This window comes from Felis catus, chromosome C1 (genome assembly GCF_018350175.1).
Source record: "Felis catus isolate Fca126 chromosome C1, F.catus_Fca126_mat1.0, whole genome shotgun sequence".
NCBI lineage: Eukaryota > Metazoa > Chordata > Mammalia > Carnivora > Felidae > Felis > Felis catus.
Window position 1 is genome coordinate 86,250,336 of NC_058375.1, and position 22,352 is coordinate 86,272,687.

Below are 22,352 nucleotides of genomic sequence, written 5' to 3' on the forward strand. Positions count from 1 at the left end.
TCCAAATATACTTTTCTAATAACTAAGTTGAGTATTTTTATTAATTAAAATTAAATTATAAAGGCAGTTCCTCAATTACATTAGCCATTTTTCAAGCGCTCATTAATTATATGTGGGTAGTAGCTACTGTACTGCACATTGCCTCGATAAGCAAAAAAAGGATTTTAGCACTCATCACACATAGGAGGCAAAGTAGACCCAGAAACCAAAGTAGCTTGCCTAAGAGCACATAACCAGAGGCAGACTCAGGACTCAAATCCACGTCTTCTTCTGACCACCAATTCATTAATTCACACCACAGATATTTACAGAGTGCCTATTAGGTGTCAACCACTGTCACGGTCCTGAATCCATAAGATCTATTGCCGTTTCCACTCCATCACACTGCTTTTCACGTCATAAGATGAGGTGATTAATTTTTAGCAGTTAAGGAAAGCTAATTTTCAACAATCTTTAGAACCCATGTCCTTTAAGTAGAATTTATTGTATAAGGAATTAGAAACAGACATAAGCATTCTCAGAATAAGAACTTACTTGATTAGATTTTCCAAAGACTGCTCCTTTACTTTGATGTCTGTAGGAAGTGAAAAATAGTTCTCTTTTAATTAACTACTTTATCCAAAACCCCGTGTGTCAACTTCGGTAGAGTCATTTAAATTTGGGGGAAGCGTTTTTGTCAAGTCTCCAAAATATTAATTTCAGAGCTCATGTCATTCTTCCGCCACACTTGTATCCATCTACTTTTTTATAGAAATATACAGAAGAATGGAAGCTTGTGGTGTGTAAAGGTCATTAGTTAGAAAACAAACATGAGGTTGGACCTAAGACCATCCTGAAAGGATCTAATTTCCTCTTGGAAAAGAAGACACAGGAAAGAGTTAGATAAATATTGGCATATACACTACCTAACAGCTAATCCAAATCTTTGTGTTCATTTCTACTAGCTGGTAAGTGCACAGACCCAACTGAGAAGTCTTCTTATGTTCCTATTCTTAACCTATTTTTTCAGGCACTAGAACGTAAGCTTTAATGCATGTAATGTAACAGAAGAAAACTTTCACCACATTTTGAAAAGAAACCTTTGCTCTCTTGTGAATGGTTAAGACATGTCTAATAACTTGTAAATAAACCCTTTAATACCCAATATTCATAAACAGCGCTTTCCCAAGCACTGACTGCCAGGTATGGGGCTACCACAGAGGCCAGAACACACATAATCTCTGCTCTCATGAAGCCTGAAATGCAAGTGTCACAAATCCTTGATTCTTTTTACTTCTTAATCACTGATGCTCAGCCACACAGTTTGGTAAAAGGTAAAAAAGCACAATCACTCCACATCCTCACAGGAACTCAGTATACAACAGCAAGAGCAACAGCTGCTTCCTGTTCTACATGCTAAAAACAAATGGTTCAGCCAAAGTCTGCTTTTGCAAAAATAAATACACTGCAACTGAAGGGTCTTTTTGTTGGATTTCTACAGCTTTCCTAAGTGATTATCAAAGTTTTTCTTATGAAGGAGACTAAAGAGTTTCCTAGGAAAATACAGCAGAGGTTAAGCCCTTGTAAGTATTTGTAAATGTTCTTGGAACCAGTGGTGAATGTACCTTTCAGGTTCGAAATATCATTATTTAATTTTTCCACTTGTCTAGCACATATAAGAAAAAATGCATATCAGTTATTGAAAATGGCCTGCAATACAATTAATAGACTTAGACTTCCTTTATATGGTACCTGCAAGATTTTTAAAAATTCAACACATTCATTTAGTTCATTCACCTTGAGGTTCTGAAATGTTGAGTTTTTAGTATTTTAACTTTTTAAATGATCTGCTCTATAGAACCTGGTTTTAAGTATGAAGAGGGCTGGGGAGAATTTTTACAGGCAAATGCTTTTTGATCGAACGTAAGACTACATTATGAAATATTTAATATCAAGCCAGACCAGTCTTAATACTTCTCCCTTGTCTTCACACAGGCCAGAATTATTCCTTTCTACTTCTACTTGCTAAAGGTAAGCGTCTCCTTTTCACTTTAGTGCCAGCACCCTGCATAATGCAAAGTACCCAATAGATATTCCATAAAAGTCTACTGAATCAATTTATTCATGTGGCTCTACTATTACCCACACACCAGCCTATCTTAAACTACCCCTGAAGTAACAGAAGTCCCAACTCCTTCATAAAGCCTATGTTAACTTCCCCTCAAAAGCTCTTTGTTCTTTGAAATATCTATATAGTTATTACTATATTTTGTTAATCTTTAATTACATCATATATATCTGGTCTTTTCAAGTAAATTTTAAATTCTCTGTAGTATCCTAACATGGTATATTCTCACTAATCCCTACAGGGTCTGGACCACAGCAGGCATTCAATAAATATATACTAATTTAAATGATGAGCATTCCAGATGATTAAATGATGAGATGTACGGTTTGAGGATTTGAAATCATATCTTACACTTCACACCTTGTTCCTGTTTTTGTTAATAGAGCAAGGAAGATATATTGTTTAGCCTTGTTTGTCTTTTCCCAGGAAAGCCAAGAAAAGGGGGAAGCTCTTAGAAAGAGAAATCGAGAGCCAAAGTTCTGGTTTGTCCTTCCTGCCTCTTCATACAACATAACTTAATTGTTCTTTAAACTTTTGTGTACATAGCAACTAAATTTCAAAACCCTGAGGGCAGGACGCATGTCTAATACTTCCTTAGTATTCCAAAAAACCCTAACTCTACAATGGGCATAAAGTACAGCATGATATAGTAAAAAGCTGTGAATGACAGGTTATCTGGATTCCACCAATTCCACCACTGATAAACTGGGTGACACAGTGGAAAAATGATTAAATATCTCTGGGCCTCAACTTCATCTGTAAAATGGGCTTCAATAACATGATCTTCAGAGTCTCTCTCAGATCTGTAATTCTGTGATTCTGATATCAATACTGTGGTATTCAAAAAACATCTCTAGGAAGACAAAGGATGGCACTTGGTAAGAATAAATGCTTAATACAGGTCTGCTGAATTGCAGTAAACTGACAAGAACAGGGTTTTGATGGATAAACGCGTAAGATGATAGAATGCTGGAGTGGATTCATGAGGTCATAAGAAGGGAGTAGCACGAATTAGGGTATATACAAGGGAATAGCCAGGTGGTATTTGGAGCAGAAAATGCGTTATCTCCCTGAGAGTAAGGGAAGCATGTGGCACACAGAGCAGCTAGACCAGGTCGTTCCTTAACCTCTAGCTAGTTATGCACAGAACAGCTTTACCTGAACACAAAATCAAAATGAGAATAATACGATGACTCCATATTGTGACTTTAAGGAAACTCCAAAGCCCTCACCTAGTAAGCATAACGTGTGCATGCCATTTTGTCTGTTCTTCTTTACTTTGTCAAAGAAGCTTTCTGGTCTCCAAGTGTCTGTCCAAAAAACAATAGATACCGTCTCTCCAAACTTATACAACTAGAAAAAGTAAAAACATTAATTAATGATAGAACAATTCACTGCTTACTCTTTCAAAGTTAACAACCAAAACATAAAGTGAGACCCAGACTTGAGATGAGTGGGGGATCAAATCTCTCACAAAATACATGTTCTCTTTGGTCCACAGCAGCTGGTGTCTCTCTGATGCCCTTTACAGTAGTGCTCCTAGTAGTTCAGCATTCAGTATAGCAACATATGTAACCAGTTCACGATTTAGCTATGTAGTTGCTAAAAATACTGAAACAGAACCCAGAAGGAAATAAACAAAGACGTTTGAGCAGTCAGAGCAGGGACTGTTCACTAGGTTAATTTTATTATCCTCACACTACAGACCACCAAGGCTCAGAAACATCAAGCTCATCTGCCCAGGGTCTCACAGCTAGTGAGTAATGAAAAAGACTCAAACTGAGGTCCAAGAAATGCTCCTTTCCACCATGGCAGCTCAGGACAATTCAGACAGTACATTCACTGTAGCTATTTCTTAAAACCTACCCCCTTACTTTACCCACGATTTGATTCCTCACTATAGAATTCAATGAAGGTTTGCCCAAACCTCCTCCTTTCCCAAGTGGCCTACCCACCCCAGTTGGCCATCACACAACCAAGAGGCTTGCTTTGTTCCAGCTTGCTTCCAGTCTGGCTGCACAGTTCACTGAAGTGAGCCCAACTCCACATCTTATGCTAAGAAAACTCAGTTCTAAATCCTAGTTCTGCAACTTGGTAGCTGTGTGACATTGTTCCTTCTAAATCTCTAAAATAGGGATAGTAAAAACATACTGTCCTTCCTATTCATGGGGTTGTAAACATGTAAAAAGTTATTCAAACTGTGAAGTAATATGCTAATATTAGTTCTTATCTAGTCACTGTGCAAAGGACAATTAAATTCAAAGACTTAATACATGGTAAACATAAAACTAAAGTTGTTAGGTAAAGATTTAATTATTCAATTGAAACAGTGCTTGAAACAATTTATAAGAGCTGGAAAGCACTAGACACAGGAAATCAAGTCTAGTCCTCTGCCACAAACTGTGCACAGGACAGTACTGAACTTTTCTAAGCCCAAGGTTTTTCATTTTTCAAATGAAGAACTGGTCTGCAGAAGGGATTATCATCCTGAGGCTTCTCCAATCAGTGTTCAGAAGCTGCTGCAAGAGGTAAGGGGGAGGCAGAAAGAACAGAAACAGAAAAGCTGGAGCATTCAAGGCCCTCTATCCCTCCACCCCAGGAAAGCTCAAATTTTCTCACTTTTTGTACACTGAGGCATAAAACCTGTAACTGATACTCTTAATGGGGACTTTGAGTTCTTAAGGGAAAGCTCATCAGGTTCCTCACATGGCCACAACTTCCAACTCACCTACCAATGAGCTTTATTCTCAAAGTCCACTTGCAAACTGTCTAAAAAAGATCTATGGAAGCCATGCCATCCTCTGACAAATTCTCAGATCAGTATAGCAAGAGCCATGTAACTGCAGGAATTCAGAGTCATGAATCTTCTTGCCACGTATATAATGTTTCTCTGTGAAAAATGCATCCAGCTGATGAGTTCCAATGTGTTCCAACGTGGGATTCCTGGAATACATTCACCCAAGCTGCAAGAGATAGGCCTAGCCCTGCTGGGGTGGGGCTGGGGGTGGGGGTTCTGCTACTGTTATTGTTCTATGAGAGGCAAATTTATCTAAAAGATATTTATTCTAGATCATCCACTATGTGCCACACATTATGCTATGCACAGGTATAAAGTGAGAAGCCAATCCGAGCTCTGGCCCTCATGGAGAATGCAGTCTTGCACATACCTCACAGAGCAGGCAAGAGCTCTGAAGTCACAGCGCTGGTTCTTAATAGATGGGCCACCATGGGGTGCCTGGGTGGCTCAGTCGGTTAAGCGTCTGACTTTGGCTCAGGTCATGATCTCACGGCTCGTGAGTTCGAGCCCCGTGTCGGGCTCTATGCTGACAGCTCAGAGCCTGGAGCCTGCTTCCGATTCTCTGTCTCCCTCTCTCTCTGCCCCTAACCCACTCACATTCTGTCTCTGTCTCTCTCAAAAATAAATAAACATTAATAGATGGGCCACCGTGAACAAATAACCTTCCTGACTTTCAAGAGAAACTCCCCGGGAAAATGCGCATAATTATAAACCTAATAATGTGATTTTTTTTTAAAGGATTAAATGACATAAAGTGTGTAGAATGCCTAATACATTGCACACAGTAAAAACAATAAACGTTAGGGATTTGATGATATAATAATGTTTATAATGATGATATAAAAATGGTCTAAAATGCTGTGTCTTGCTATAATCCAACTGCTTTCCTTACTGGAATGAGCTCAAAAATATTACCAAATATTTGAAAATAAGTTTATGATTTAGCTCTGATAAGTTCAACAGTTTACATTCTAAAAGGGATTTTTGGCATCTCTGATCAGACTTTGAAATACTGCTATTACTCTGTAAAAAATTAAACTATTGAGGTTAAAGACAATTACGTATGCAACCATATATAAACACTTTTCTAAATGGGCCTTCAATATTTGAAGAGTCATGGAAATATACTCATGAAGGTAAATTCTTCATTCAGAAAGAAAGGGATAGATGATTTCTGAGAGAATTGAGATGCTAGTCACATATAAACACTAGCTGCAGCATGCTGTAGGAAAGCTTCTTGGAATTGTCTAATTTGGGGGATTAAAAGAAAGCCTCACATAAGCACTGCTTTCTAGGACCCTGATTTATAGACTGTAACCATTCCCATGGTTGTGCTGCAAACTTCTTCAATGAGTTCTGGAACATTATGCAAAGAGTTTCACCATTTAAGATGTCAGTCCCTCAAAGAACAGAAAGATCAGTGCCATGTTTCACAATCCAAGGACTTACCAGTAAACCATAAAAGAAACTGGAGTAAAACAATGTTGAGAACTGAGGCTGCAGAAGTCTAAGCACTGTCTTATACATGTTAGCCTTTGTACTGTGATCATTTTCCCCCAAAACAGTATTGATGCAAATCTAAATTTAGAGACCATAAAAAGAGCTGTTTTCTAAGAACAGTAGATAAACACAGGTCTTTTTGTTTGTTTGTTTGAATCTGAAGCAAGTTATAAAGAAAGCAATTTATCCAACTTGATATTGGATCGTGTTTTTATCTGTTGAAGATAAAAACTCAAAATGATCTAATTAACATATAAAGCAATATCTAGTTAAAGCAAGAAGATGCATAAGAAAGATAAATATTAGGTAGTAAATAATAATTCTAAAAAATGAGACATAGACAGTACTGAAGGAGTTCAGCACTACTCCCACTTGGAAAGCACCTGAAGACAACTCCTGAAGACAGGATATAGGCTGGACCTTAAAGGGTGGAAAAGATGGGGGAACTTGATCTTGGGGGAAGAACAAGATGGAAGGAACAACTTAACAGAGGTGGGAACTGTTGGGCAATATTTAGCATGGTATTAAGCAATTATCTAGAAATAGCTATTGCCCGACTTGCCTCTAACAAGTATCTCTTAATTCCCGACAGCTTTACCATGTGCCAATTCCTGTCAATGCCAGCTCTATAATATATCTAGAACCGACTTCATTTCTTTTATCACTACCTTAGTTTGAGTCCTTAATGCCACTTGCCTGAATGACCTTAATAATCTTCTAACTCATCGCACTGCCACCAATGTTTCCTTCCTTTCAGAAGCACAGAATGCTTTGTAAAATCCATTTTTATAATTATGATTTAATACTTTTGTCATTCTATATTCAAATAAAAAATAGTTTGTGACTGGGGTGCCTGCGTGGCTCAGTCGGTTGACTGTCCGACTCTTGCCTCGGGTCGCGATCTCATGGTCATGGAAGCCAGCCTCATGTTGGGCTCTGCGCTGACAGTGCAAGCCTGCCTGGGATTCTCTTTCCCTCTTTCTGCCCCCTGCCTCAAAATAAACAAACAAAAAAAATAGTTTGTGATTTTCTAAGTTAAAAAATATCTTCTCAACATACAGAAAAATCAGAAAATTTAACTTGCTATTAAGAACTCTGTGGGGCACCTGGGTGGCTCAGTTGGTTAAGCACCGACTTCGGCTCAGGTCATGATCTCACGGTTTGTGAGTTCAAGCCCCGTGTCGGGCTCTGTTCTGACAGCTTGGAACCTGGAGCCTGCTTCGGATTCTGTGTCTCCCTCTCTCTCTCTGCCCTTCCCCCACTTGTGCTCTGTCTGTCTCTCTCTCAAAAATAAAATAAACATTAAAAAAAATTTTTTTAAACAACTCTGTGAAGCCCCACATGTATCTTTTATATATAAACATGAATCCTAAATCAGATCACTTAAATCTGTGAGGTAAAAGAAAGCTGAGCCAGCAAAGATGTCAAAAAACACACCACAAACCACATAATCAAGAGTTACTAGTTTTCTATACAGAATATCGGTCTTGGAGTTGTTGTTTTTTAATCTCCACATGCGTTTTGCTTAACATTTATGTAACACTGATTTTGCTGACACTAAAAAAAATTATGCACATGCCCACTGTATACAAGATACATAAAGTTGAAGACAAAAGAGCTATAAAATTTATGTTATCACACATAAATGAGAGAATCCACATATGAATTAAACGAAAGAATTTTAATTTAAAGTACATAATTCCAAAAATAAACCAACTTGGGCTGGGGTGGGAAGGATAAGTAAATAAATAAGCAATTCAACTCAGCAAATATTTGTTGCATATTGATTATATGTTTTGGTACTGTGATAAAGCACAAAGGGAGATGTGAAGATGAGTAAATCAGGAAGTTTATGTGCCCAACACATAAACACATAAAGTAACTGAATATTCTGTATGGGATGACGATGTATCAGGATTGTGCAAGTAGAAGAATGGTACAATCATATCTGCAATTTAAAAATAAAACTATTAAGCGGGAGAGAAGATGGCTATTAAAATACTGACTAAAAACAGTTCCAGTGGAAATGGAAAGAAAAACATTTTTAATATGCCCATGATTCCGCAGGTGGTCAAAATAATTCCAAAGTGACTGAAAGAACAGGAAGCTTCCTCAGATGCGTTCTTCTAAGGTTACGTGGCAGTGTAGAGTGTGGATCCCCTTATTACCTAGTTTAGTGTTCACTGTACAAGGTTAGACTTTATCATTTCTACATTAGTCCCTGGACAACAATGAAATCAATTCAATGCTTTTGAAAACTAACAGTAAGAACTACTACAAGGTCAAAACAATGCTGATTATCACAATGAGTCTTGTGCTATGAAAAAAAGGAAGGAAATGAGTTGTTACTTTTTAAAAGTAATATACATATTTTCCAAAGTAGAAATGTATTATATAAACAGAGGAACATATGGCAATAATCAAGGTCACTCATGCAACAGCCAGAGAAAGTGGAAGCATTTCGTAATGATGAGAAAATTATACAATCTTTTCCCTGAAGTCAGCTGCAACTGATAATGCAGTTTTTATGCAGAAATCATTGCTACCTGGTTTCACTGAACTGTCTCATTTATCTGTCCTTTAAAATGTCTCAAAACCATTTCAGTCACCAAATTTTAAAAAAAAGATTCATTCTATCACACAAATGACTAACAAGAAATGATAAATACCACATAAAGAAAGTGTGCCAGAATTTGTAATTTCTTCTTTCTTTGGCCTGTCATCTTCAGGTCAATGTATCCAGGTAAGAATTGAATAAAAAGAATGAAGGAGGGGCGCCTGGGTGGCTCAGCTGGTTAAGCGTCTGACTCTCGATTTCGGCTCAGGTCATGATCTTACAATTCATGTGATCAAGTCCCGCATAGGACTCTGTGCTGATAAGGTGGATGGAGCCTGCTTGGGATTCTCTGTCTCCCTCTCTCTCTGCCTCTCCCCTGCTCACTCGCTCTCTCTCTCTCTCTCTCTCAAAATAAATAAATAAACATTAAAAAAAAGACTGAAAGGAAATATACCAAACTAGTAACTAACTATGGTTACTTCCAGGTAGTGGGACTTCAGATATTTTCTTCCTTATACTTACTATATTCTCCTAATTTTCTATGAGTATATATGTCACTTATCATCAAGAAAAATAAAAATATTTTTTAAAAACAGTTTTTTCTAAAGCAGAGACAATGGTAAATGAAAACAATTCTGGTTCTGCATGACTAAGGTGCCAAATGTTTAACCTTAAGAATTCAAGAAAAAGACTCTGTTCTTGCCGTCTCCGTAGTGAGAAAAATCCCTGATATTTCATTATCAGGAATGCCTAAATACAACCAACTTGCCTGGCTCTACACAAATAAATGGATTTTCCTTTGATTAGAAAAATCCTCAAAATACAAATTTCACAAGTTTTAGAAATATTTGTTACTTAGGAATTTCAAATAACATGATTTTAAAGTTTATATGTTTATAACTAGTATATGAATTGGGAAAAAACCTAAGATTTACTCAATGAAAATTTGAGCATCTAATGTATCTTGGTTAAGGTAACCTTTGCCTGAAGTTAGAAAACAGGCCAGGTTTTTTGGCTTCTAAATCTAGAGGACATTAGAATTGATCTCAGTTAGTATTCTCCATACTTTTTAGTGCCAAGTCTTTTTTTCCAAATAAATTCTTAAATAAAACATCAATAGGGTTAAAGATCAAGTCTCCCTGGGGATTTATTCATTGCTATTTGGTCTCAAGTACTTCAATTTCTGCAGAATTGCTGAAGCAGCTTCAAAAATCCTGGTACACTTTGAAAACCATTGACCATGTCCGGTGTTCCTCCCTGTCCTCACATCCCCTTACAGTTAGGAAACCTGAGATCCAGAGAAGTTAGAGGACTCCTTAATTACTGCCTGAGCAAATATAAAACCAAGAACTTTTAATCTGCAATTAAACTCAACCTTTTCCATTATTACTTTTTCTTTACCAGTTCTACTCAATATATAGTCAGTTTTTACCCAACATATATATTCTCAGTCTTGTGTTAATTAATCTCTAGGTAACCAAGGTTTCTGTGGTACATATGTATGTATTCACTGGTGTCTGTGTATTTCTATACCTTGAAGATTCCAAAGTGCTTCATGACTCTCTTTAACTGTATAGTTCCCTGTGTTGGGAAGGTATCTGCCTTACTGTTCATTTAGCAAACCTCTTATAATTCATTTTTTAAAGTACTTTATTGATACATAATGCACATACCGTAACATTCACCCATTACAAATGTACATTCAATTTTTAGTAAACTTACCGAATTGTGCAACCACATGTAGTTTTAGAAAATTTTTATCACTTCAATCAGATTCCATATGTCCATTTATAAGAAATACCTGTTCTAAATCCCAGTCAACCACTAACTACTTTCTATCTTACAGATTTGCTTTTTCTGGACATTTCATATAAACAAAATCCTACAATATATGGTCTTCTGTGTCAAACTTCTTTCACTTAACATACATGTAATTAATATCTATGCCAGGACTACTAATTCCTCACAAGACAAAAGGAAAGACTTCAGAGTCTGAAGTAAATTAAACCTAATCACACTCTGCTACATGATCAATTCACTACAAATAAAATCCAAACGGCTGACGTTGGATTAGAGAGCCTAGTGATCCAACCCTATCTACCTATCTGACCTCAGACCACTTTTCTCCTGCCTGCTACTCTCCAATAAGCCCTTCTTTGGTTCCTTCAATGAGCCAAGGTCATATCCACTTTAGAGTCTTTGCACAAACCATTCCCTTTGACTGGAATATGTTCACTCTTTCTTGATTCATATCTAATCTTAAGTAACACCACTTTAGAGAGGCCTCCTTTGACCACCCAATTACAACAGAGACCCAGCCAAATCTCTAACATATATCAGTCTACTTGAATTTCTTATACTTCCCACTACCTGATGTTTATTTTCTTGTTGTTATTGCCTCTCCTTCCTACTAGAATGTAAGCTCTTTGAAAGCAGAGACCTTTTTAGACAGGTTTATCAGTGTATCCAAGGCAAGCAAATAATAAATAGGCAAACAATATTTGTTGAATAAATGGATCACTAAACCTCTTAATGATGTCTAACTTGGTAGCCTTTACTACACATTCCCTTTAAGAAGAAACATTTTCATAGGAATATGGGGTTTGCAATAAAAACAACTATTTTATGGCATGCCTATAATAGAATGTGTATCAACTGGTTTTGTGTGTTTTGAAGTGTTAGTCTACACACCTACTTACCTTCATTAATACTGATAATCAAGGGGCGCCTGGGTGGCTCAGTCGGTTGGGTGTCTGACTTCGGCCCAGGTCATGATCTCGCGGTTCATGGGTTTGGGCCCCACGTTGGACTCTGTGCTGACAGCTCAGAGTCTGGAGCCTGCTTTGAATTTTGTGTCTCCCCCTCTCTCTGCCCCTTCCCTACTCATGCTCTCTCAAAAATAAATAAACATTGAAAAAAAAAATACTGATAATCAAGAGTCTAGTTAATAAACTACAAAGTTGATGAAAAATACTCAATAGTTGATTCTGAGCTCTCTATGCTGCTTTAGAAAACAATGATAAGATAGGTTCAAAAGGGGCTAACAAACTGATAGGCTTAAAAAAATCTGTGCCCATTATTTCCATGTTAGGAATTCCATACTGCTACTCTTTAACCTAAGGTAAAAATGTTGTAAAACATATACTATTCAGGTCTGTCACATTACCCAAAACAGTACTTCTCTTCAATAACTTGATGGCTGTTTTTGAACTCATGGGAAAGCTTTCACAGAGATGACAGAATCTCTTTCGAAAGTGGTGCCCACTTCCCTTTTAAAAAATTGAGAAAGATAGCATGGCAAGGTTACCTGTTAACATTCTACATTTAGCAAACATATTTCTGAGAACTGAAATCTACTCTTTCAATTAGGCCATGCTAAAAAAAAAAAAAAAAAAAAAGCACAAGTTCATTAACTTTCTAAGAAAGTTTTTATCTGTCTAGTTTGGTGATTCTCAAAATGTACTAGCAACTTCAGCATCACCTGAGAATTTGCTAGAAATGCAAATTCTTAGACCCCCACCCCCACCCCAGATCTACTATATCTGAAAATTTCAGGGGAAGGCCAGCAATCTCTTTTATAAGCCCTCTAAGTAATTCTCATGAATACTAAAGTCTGAGAACCACTCGTGTAAGTTATTGTTTTTCCCATAAATGCTAACCCTAAATACTTAGAAGAAAAAGAGCAGCTACTATAAGGAAGGGGACTTTGAAAACCTTAGGTATTATGCAGGGTATCTATACATTTGTTTTAAAATGTAAAAGTGCCATGAATATAATGACTGTATTTTTAATGCCTTTTATCTTAGAACACTTAGAAACAGTATCAAGAATTACCTCTTTCTCCTAGAATATAAATAACTTGGGTGGTACAAAAAGTATACTTTCATAGAAATTTTATCAAATACCTAAGGCAGAACCTAAAAAGGCACTTCCTGTTTTTCACACAAGTAGTAAGTCATTTTCATACCCAGATTAGAGAATAGAACCAAGATGGGGAAACAATACTTTGTAGCTGCCCAGAAAAATCCTATATAAAACTGAGAGAAAGCTGAATTGTTAAAAATAATCTATGTAATATGGATATGATCTTAAGGGCTTATGGAGACTGTCAATTCTCACAGTAAATTTCCTCTGAAATACCTTCATCTATTTCAAACATGAGAACAATAACACTGTACCTGTCTATCAACCTAGAGGATCAGGAGGAGGACAGGGTCACCCTAATTTAGTTCCTGCCAGTCTAAATAACAGATATGCATGTGATGAAGACAAAAATCTTTTGAAAAGTTTTATGTTTAGAAAGAAGCAAAAAACTTTAAATGATAAGTCATGATAATTTAGACCAAAATATGATGGAAAGGAGCTAGGTAACTTTCCTCACCAGAAATCAAAATAAAACCAATATGAAAAAAATATATATACTCCATTAGCTTAAGGTTTATTACACATCTTTGTGTATCACATGATTAATTTATTCTTCTCTTTTTTTCCTTTCTCCTGGCAACCATCAGTTCTTAAAAAGTACATGGTCTACAGGAAAGAATACTGGACTATGAATCAGGAAATTCCATTCACTTACTCCAGCACAGGAATGTTCAAGAGGGTTTTTAAAAGTGTAAAAAAGAGGGGCGCCTGGCTGGCTCAGTCAGTTAATCATTGGACTCTTGATCTCATCTCAGGTCATGATCTCATGGTTCACGAGATAGAGCCTGGCCTCCTTGAGATTCTCTCTCCCTCTCTCTTGCCCCCTCCCCTACGCGAGCACAGGTGCACAAACACTCTCTCTCTTTCAAAATAAATAAACTTTAAAAAAAAAGTGCAAAAAGGCCTTGAATTGGCAAGGTTTTTTTTTAAGTATGCATTTTATTAGAAGACAAAAGAGAGCAAAATTCTTTGCCAGTTTAAATGTAATTAACTAAGTGCAAGTAATGAATACTAAAAGGTGAATCATTTATATCTTTTCTCTGATTCTTCAGAACCAAAGGCAATATTTCTGAGATGACTGGCTAGCATGTCAATTAAATTGAGATATTCTTCCCAAGGTAACGCAGAAAATAAAGACACCTCTAAAGCAACAGACACAAACTGGTGTCCAATGTAAATGTTTCTTCTTGTTGTAAATATCTATTTTAAATTATGCTTTCCAGGAAGACACACTGGGGATATCTCATTTCATAGATTCTAAGATGTACATTTTTTTTCTATTAAAATGTATCTGAAATAGGAATAAGTCCTAACAAGGAATTAAGTCTTAAAACCACTGTTGGCCATGAGCAGTCACAGTTGCCATAGATCATATATGTGTGAACATCAGAACACAAGATACCAAACTTCAGCAGTTTGGAAGAAAACCCCAGAAACAGTTATGGAGCACTCTTTTAACTCCTCAAAACTAAGACTGTTGGGTTAAAAATAACCAATACACTGAGATAATTACATAGGTGGCTTAAAAGCCTAACATGATTGGCTTTTGGCTCTTTTACAGATTCCTTTAAGAAATGCTGTATCACGATGCTCGTGATGGGACAGAAAATAATAACCATATGGAAAAACATGCATCAGCGATGCAGAGTAAGTTATTTGGAAGAGTGTGAAAAGGCTTTAGGAATACAGAACCAATTTAATTAGATTAAATTTCCCTCGTTTTGTATGCGAAAGTTGGATATAAGATTAAAGTCTTTCTGTAGCTAATTTCAGTGGTCTATTCAATGAGGGGGAAAAAGATCTAAGTTCTAGGGAAATAGTATAAAATATTTAATATTTAAAAATTTAGTACACATTAATGTATTACATAAAATAACATCTTAAAATTCATGAAATATAACAAAATCTACCTGCAATTTGTAGTTTTCTAAAACACTTTTGCTAACTACCATTAAGAAAAAAATCTTCGTAGCATTACCTGTAAACCACAGCAGCCTACAGCATTCATTATGGAAGCATTGTGAATAACTCGGTAAGAGATTCCCAGTTTTGTTGCTCTCAGAATAAGATCGCTGTGTGTGGTAGCCCTGTAGTGGGAAAAGATCAGGTTGGATTAAAGTAACACTGACTTTTTAAGAGAGTAAAGGTATAATATTTCATGAGTTCAAGCCAATCAAAGGGTTATGGGGGCTCCTTTTCCTCAATTTGGGGGCTTTCTGACAAGAAAAGTGTTAAGTCTACACATGCCCTTCACAGTGCTAAACTGCACTTGTTACCCTTTTAGAGCCGCCTTGGTAGCTACAGAGAAAAAGGGAAGTTGTACTTACTCTTTTGTCCCTTTAATACCTGCAAACACATCTGTGGAATGGAAGTTCAGCAAGCAAACTCCTGAGCAGCAATTCTCAAACTTTTTGGTCTTAGGACCCCTTTAAACTCTTAAAATGACTGCTCTGAGTTCTAAATGATGGCACAACTAGACCTACTCTATACTTTCTGCTCTATTTTGAAGGTTTCTTTTTTTGTATTTTGAAATACTACAGAACAGATGATAAAGAACATTTTTATAGGCTATCAAGTTCTGCCTTTATATTAGGGTTCTATCTGACATAATCGTAGTTGCATTTTACATCTGTCTAGCAGTGATTTTATTTATAACTGTTTTCAGTCTGGTTACTGTATATAATTGTATGTGTGCATGTGTATGTGAGTGCACATTCTGCCTGTTGCCTTTCCTTTGTTGAGATAAATCTAATGATTATGATAAGATAAGACTTTGGTGGAGAGAGAATATATGTAAATGCAAGTATGGATACTATGAAATGTAACCCCACATCAATTTAGAACTGCATTATTAAAAGCCTTTTTCCCCTGGATGAAAACTCCAGGTCCTGCTGGGGAAAGCAACATTAGCATGTTTGAGAAACTACATACAAACCAGCAGAACCTGTCAACTGGTCAATGCATACCAAGTAGGAAGATCAAGGGCTTTCACCCCATGAGGCAGTCAGAAACAGATTAACAAATGCCCACCAGGGAAGCCTGTTTTTAATCACACATAAAATAAAAACTAGTATGGAAAACAATCATTAATTTGATTTAGAGCAAGCTTTTAAAAAATAATATAAATGACAGTTATAAAGAATGTTTTTAATATCGTCTTCAACAGAATTTCACTACTTAACACTAAGATTAAAGAATACTGAATTAGTTATTTGGTGAGTTATTTGAACAGATGAGCAGAAAGAAAACCTGGTTTAAAATTATACCTCTCTTTACCACAACTTCATTTAAAATGACCAGATGTGGTTGGTATACTATGAAGATTTAATGACCTGACAAAGTGATCTGATTTTGTGAAACTGCCATGAATGTGATTAAATGAGTCCCTCAGATTTCTGCTATGAAAAAATTGGTATTTTATCATCATGATTACCCAAATCATACTGCTTCATGCAAAAGAAAAAACTGGCTTGAAACACAGGTTTAAACCATCATATTGGGCATTCCTTCTAGATCACAAATCATGAAAATGCTTCATTTTGGTGACTGGAAAAGTGTGTGTGCGTGTGTGTGTGTGTGTGTGTGTGTGTGTGTGTAAAGACAAATTTATTACTACTTCTGGGCACATGGCTCTATCCAAAATCACGTGTGTATACATATGTATATATGATTTTGGATAGAGCCACGTGCCCAGAAATAAGAAATAGTAACAAATTTATCTTAATAATATTCTTATTACTTGGAATTGCTCTGAAAGCAATTTCAAAAGAGATTCAAGAATGTTCTGATCAATGGAATCAATAAAATAAAGAACATAAAGGTGACCAATTTAAATGTGTAAGACTTGGAATGTTTATTTTATAATAACGTTAGTTTGCAGATACAGTACTGCCACATTTGACAGTGCTATGGCTTGTGATCTGAAAGTTCCTTAACATTTGTAATGATATGCTGAAAGTGATGTTCTCATAAACTACTGGAAGCATTATAAATTGGTACAGTCCTTTGAAAAGTAATTTGACAATACATGCTTGAAAATATCCATGTTCAAAACTTTTGATTTTTTTTTCTTTGGTATTATAAACTTTTTGGAGAAAAAAAACCCAAAATGTAGGGATGAGAGAATGGAAGGAGGGGAAAAGGGTCATATACATTAATCCATACACGGCAGCTTTACTTATATTGGAGAAATAAATGGACTAATGATAATAATGTTGACATTTATTGAATAGCTACTAGATGCCAAGCACATCCATTGCATGGAATGGAAAAAAATCAAATGACCTACATTAAAGCAAATAGAAGACAAGTGAATAAAGATATGTTTTTATGTATGTGTATGCCATGAAGGAAAAGGCACACAACATAAGGATAAAAAAAATTATGTGTTCATTGCTTATAAAATATACACGGCTACAGAGCATACTAAAATAAAGAATGGAATAACAAAATGGAATCACCATTAAAATTTGTTTAACCGTGACCTTGGTCAACTAAATTCTTTATGGGGATAGAAAGCTTAAGACTGTCATTGCTCACATGACTGGGTCAGATCTATTGACATACAATTTTTTTTAGAGTCATTTACATTCTTTATGTGATTAACTTCCACATTCCTATCAGTAACCTGGATAAAAGGGAAAAGATGAGACCTATATCAACTGACTTAACTGACTTTCAATTACCTTCTTTCAAAATTTAAGAGTGGATGATGGTGATGGCTACACAACAGTGTGAATGTACTTAATGTCATTGAACTGCACACTTAAAAATGCTTAAAATGGGGGGCGCCTGGGTGGCTCAGTCGGTTAAGCGTCCGACTTCGGCTCAGGTCACAATCTCACGGTACGTGAGTTCGAACCCCGCATCGGGCTCTGTGCTGAATGCTCAGAGCCTGGAGCCTGTTTCAGATTCTGTGTCTCCCTCTCTCTCTGACCCTCCCCTGTTCATGCTCTGTCTCTCTCTGTATCAAAAATAAATAAACATTAAAAAAAATTAAAAAAATAAAATAAAATAAAATAAAATGCTTAAAATGGTTAATGTTATGTTATATAAACCTTATCACAATTTTAAAAATATTAGAATGAAGAATTTGAGATTAAGTACTTTTCAAAGTTTATATTCAGATAAGGGGAAAGGGATTTAAAAATAAAAAATTTTTGTGGTTGTACATAAGGAAGAATTTTGGTGCTTTGCTGCATTCCGTATTTTCTTCCAGGTTTATGCATTTAATGCACACAAATCCTAATTCTTCAAGGCCCAATGAAAATGTACACCTTCCCCACCATTCTGTCTGCAACTACCATATCTCAATAGTAATCCAGTGGGTAAATTAAAAATAACCAAGGTACAGTAATTATTACACAAATCTGAATGTAAGATTATGCATGATTATTGGTCAATGACATAGAGCAAATTAATTGCCCAGGAGTTAAAAAAAAAAAAAATAAAAAAAAAAGGCTGCCCTCATTCCTGAATAAAATAATGGAGGACTCATGGAAGAGGTGGCATCTGAGTTGGGTCTTAAAGAATCTACTATTTTACTGAACAGAAACTGGGGATGACTACAGTTGACACTGCTGTACAGTGTATCTGAAAGTTGTTAAGAGAGTAGATCTTAAGGTCTCTCATCACAAGGAAAAAACTTTTTTTTCTTTCTCTTTTTGTATGATAGATGTTAACTAAACTTACTGAGGTAATCCATTCAAAATGAGTCAAGTCATTTCACTGTTTACCTTAGACTTACACAGTGCTGTTATGCCAATTAAATGTCAATAAATTGGTAATAAAAGAAACAAACTGGCAAGAAAAGTCTATTTTAAGGAAAAAGTACGAGCAGCAAAAACATGGTAGATAAATACTGCAAAAACACGAAATGGCAAAACTGTACAATCTGACTCTAGCACAATAAAAACAAAGAGTAACCAAAGAAGAAAGTACATAGACTATTAAAAGACTTAGGCCATGAAGTCAACTTCAGTGTCTACTCAAGGTTTTTGAGCAGGGTAGTAATAGCATCGAGGCACTTTAGGCCTCAATTTTTCATGTATGTGGAATTCTCCCTTCTACCCCCTGAGTCCCACAGACCTCCTCCACAATTTCCACCTACTGAATTCTACACAGACCCAGCTCAAGCACCAACTCCTCCATAAAACCACCACAGAAAAACTCCAAACTCTTTGTCTTTTAATTTACACTTTTCTATCCTCATCCTCGACCTAATCTTTCAGCAGTGTATCAGAGTTCACCACTCTTTCCTCTCTAAAGTATCTCTTTTCTTGGCTTCTGTGACAACACACTCTGGTTTTCTTCCTCCTCTGTCTGGCTCTTGACAGACCACGAAATACAAGTTTCCTAAGGCTTGATCCTAGGTCTTCTTCTTTTCCCCCTGTTCTTTTCTAAAGTGATTTCAGGGATGCCTGGGTGGCTCAGTCGGTTGAGCGTCCGACTTTGGCTCAGGTCATGATCTCACAGTCCGTGAGTTCAAGCCCTGCGTCAGGCTCTGTGCTGACAGCTCAGAGCCTGGAGCCTGTTTCAGATTCTGTGTCTCCCTCTCTCTCTGCCCCTCCCCCACTCATGCTCTGTCTCTGTCTCTCTCTGTCAAAAATAAACATTAAAAAAATTAAAAAGTAAATAAAGTGATTTCATCCATTTCTCTAGCTTTAAACACCGCATCTCTCCCTCTCTCCCACCCCATATATACTCATGAATTCAAAAGCCACATATCCAAGAAAACCCCTTGAGCTCAAGTAGCAGAAATCAAATTGCTTACATGACATCTCAAATTTAAAACATTTCCAGAACCAATTCTTGTTTTCCCCTACAAGTTTTCATCATTTCAAGAACTGGCACTATCAACTACTCAGTAACTAAAGCCAGAATTCTGGAAAACTTGCTTCTTTCCTTTTCCTCACCTACATACATAATACTGGCATTCCTCCTTCTAAATTCTTCCCAGTTTGCCTTTTTCTGTCTTCCACCAGAGCCACCTTGTCTCCCTAAATCCCTTCATGCAAGCATTTAGAATGATCATTTAAGAATGTCAATCAGACTGTGATTCTTTCCTGCTTAAAAGCCACCAAAGATGTGCCAGAGTACTTCAAACAAAACCCTACCCCCACCAAGGCCTTACAAGATCTGGGTCTCACTCACTTCTTTAACTCCCTCTCATTCCCTCTCCCTGCTACTCCAGTCACTTTGGCCTTCTAGGTCTTTGAATACATTCTTGCTGTTCCATCTGCTTACAATGTTCTTCCCTTCTGCTATTCCTTTCATCTTTCAGACACCTGTTTAAATATTACCTCAACAAAAAGGTTTTTCCATATGCCCTGCACAAATTAGCCTATTCCTGTGAGTCCTTTTTTTCCTTACAGGCCTATCAAAATTTTAATTTGTTATTTTTTCTGTCATTGATGTCAGCCTCCCTTACTAAACTGTGAAGCCCGTGTTTTATCATCTAACATATATCCAGCATGTAGGAGTGCCTGTCATGATATAAGTGTTCCAAAGATATTTATTGAATGGAGAAATGTCAGTCTAAGATATGCCTCATCTTCCTTTGTGACCCCAGGCAAAATATTAAACAACTCTTTCCATTAATATTTCATTGATATCTACTATATTGTGAGGGAAACTAGGGAGATAAAATTGTGAAGGACAGCCTACAAATATAAAAGGTAGAGGTATACATTTATTAAAAAAAATACATTGTGAGGCAATGTATGAAAACTCATATGAATAATACTTCAGCAGTTAGAAACAGAACTTCTCATCTGGGTAATAAAAGACTGCATCACTGAGAATATGATGTCTGAGTCAGGCTTCAAAAGATGGCTGGACTCTGACAATCAGAAATATACCAAAAGGTATTATAGATGCAGGGAAGAGTTTGAACAGATGTATAGAATGAGAAATCAAGATGATGGTGGAAGAACAAACTGGTTGGCATGAGTGTGGGCAAACCAGTACAAAAGAACCAGATACAGTTAGAAGGGCAGGCTGGACAGTACCTTTCATGTCTGGCCAACGGACAGAGCTACTAATTCCCACTTTGAGCTCAAGTAAGATTTTCAAATTGTGGTTTCACAAATATAAATTTGACTACAACATAGGTAATGAAATAAGAATCTGTACCTGGACCAGACAAAAGGCTACTAGATTAAACTAGGGAATAAAAAAGATATAAAAAATTTTGGTTAAAAAAAAGAAAGGTCAAAAGCAGTGCTTCTCATACTAACTAGTAAAAGGTCAATACTTTAAGTTCTAAATGGTCATGGAACAATAGTTTTGTAAAATGCAATCAAAATTAATGATTAGGAAAATTAAACCATAAAATACAAAATATAAGCTTCAAATTATGAGATTCAGCAGAGATAAAATTACTTCTAAAAACTGCTATAGAATTTCTAAATGCTTACTCTCAATTTCTGTAGTTCTCATCATGGACTAGTAAATTTGTGGGCTGGGACCAGTCTATAAACCTCACATTGAGCAGCACTGGTTTATTGGGCTCTGTCAGTGACTAGATGCCATGGAAGTCAAAAGTAACTCTGAGATTACTCTTTTAGGTGACTGTAAGAATTGTTATACCATCAAGTAAGAAAGTTTGGTGAGTTCAGAAGGTATCACTATAAAAAAAGATGGAATTTTGGCAGGAATCCAGTGCAATAATGAGAAAATCCTACAAAAGTTTCAAGACATTTTATACATAGAATTTTTCATCACCTTTATTTTATTTTACTATTTTCTGGCTAAAAGAAATAAATAAAGGAAAAATAGGTACTGCTAATTTGGAGGAAGACTTACAGGAAACAATGTCATAGGCTAAAACAAACTGTTATTTTTAAATGTGTGATTATACAATGTCATTTGCAACCAAGCATAATAAGGAAACATAATCTCTGGCATACCATACTGATGTAAATTACTTTTTTTTTTTTTTTTGACAGACACATGCACATGTAACTCCATTCTTTTTGAAAAACATCCTTGGTGGTGAGTTCATAGTGCTTTAATTGTCCTTATGTTCCTTAAATCTGTGACATAAATCTTGGGTCACCAGCTGGAGACAAAGAACTCCTCTGTTTTGCTTGACATTAGAGATTGATGATGCTTGACTAGACAAGTAGAAACCCATCTTTTTAGTAATGGGGAAAGAACAGAGCTCCCAAGGGATATAAGAAATTGAAATCTGAGGCTTGATAGATTTTTAAATTCAAGGCAAGTAAAGTGACAATGTTGATAAATATGAAGTGATTAAAAAAGAAAAAAAAAAGCCTAGGATAAAGAAATCAGAAGATGCTTGCAATTTACCTGAAAAATAAATGGTAGGTATAACTGTTGATAATGTAATAAACTTATTAATAATGATATACTAGTTAGGTCATTTGATGTCCTAAGTTATCTTCTAAAAGAATAGCAAAAGCAATGATACAAACTTTAGAACAGACCCTTAATAACCAATGTAA

At 36.2% G+C, this 22,352-nt stretch overlaps 1 protein-coding gene across 9 annotated transcripts in view; it reads right to left on the bottom strand.

Annotated features, from left to right (window-relative positions):
- DPH5 (diphthamide biosynthesis 5) overlaps positions 1-22,352 on the bottom strand; it is an 80,599-nt gene that overhangs the window by 24,151 nt on the left and 34,096 nt on the right. For all 9 annotated transcript variants that reach the window (XM_045036301.1, XM_045036299.1, XM_045036300.1 and 6 more), the window contains 3 exons: positions 14,864-14,972; positions 3,340-3,460; positions 535-574 (listed from right to left, as the gene is read on the bottom strand). In XM_045036301.1, coding sequence (XP_044892236.1) covers positions 535-574; positions 3,340-3,460; positions 14,864-14,972 — 270 coding nt within the window. The remainder of the gene's footprint in view (positions 1-534; positions 575-3,339; positions 3,461-14,863; positions 14,973-22,352) is intronic.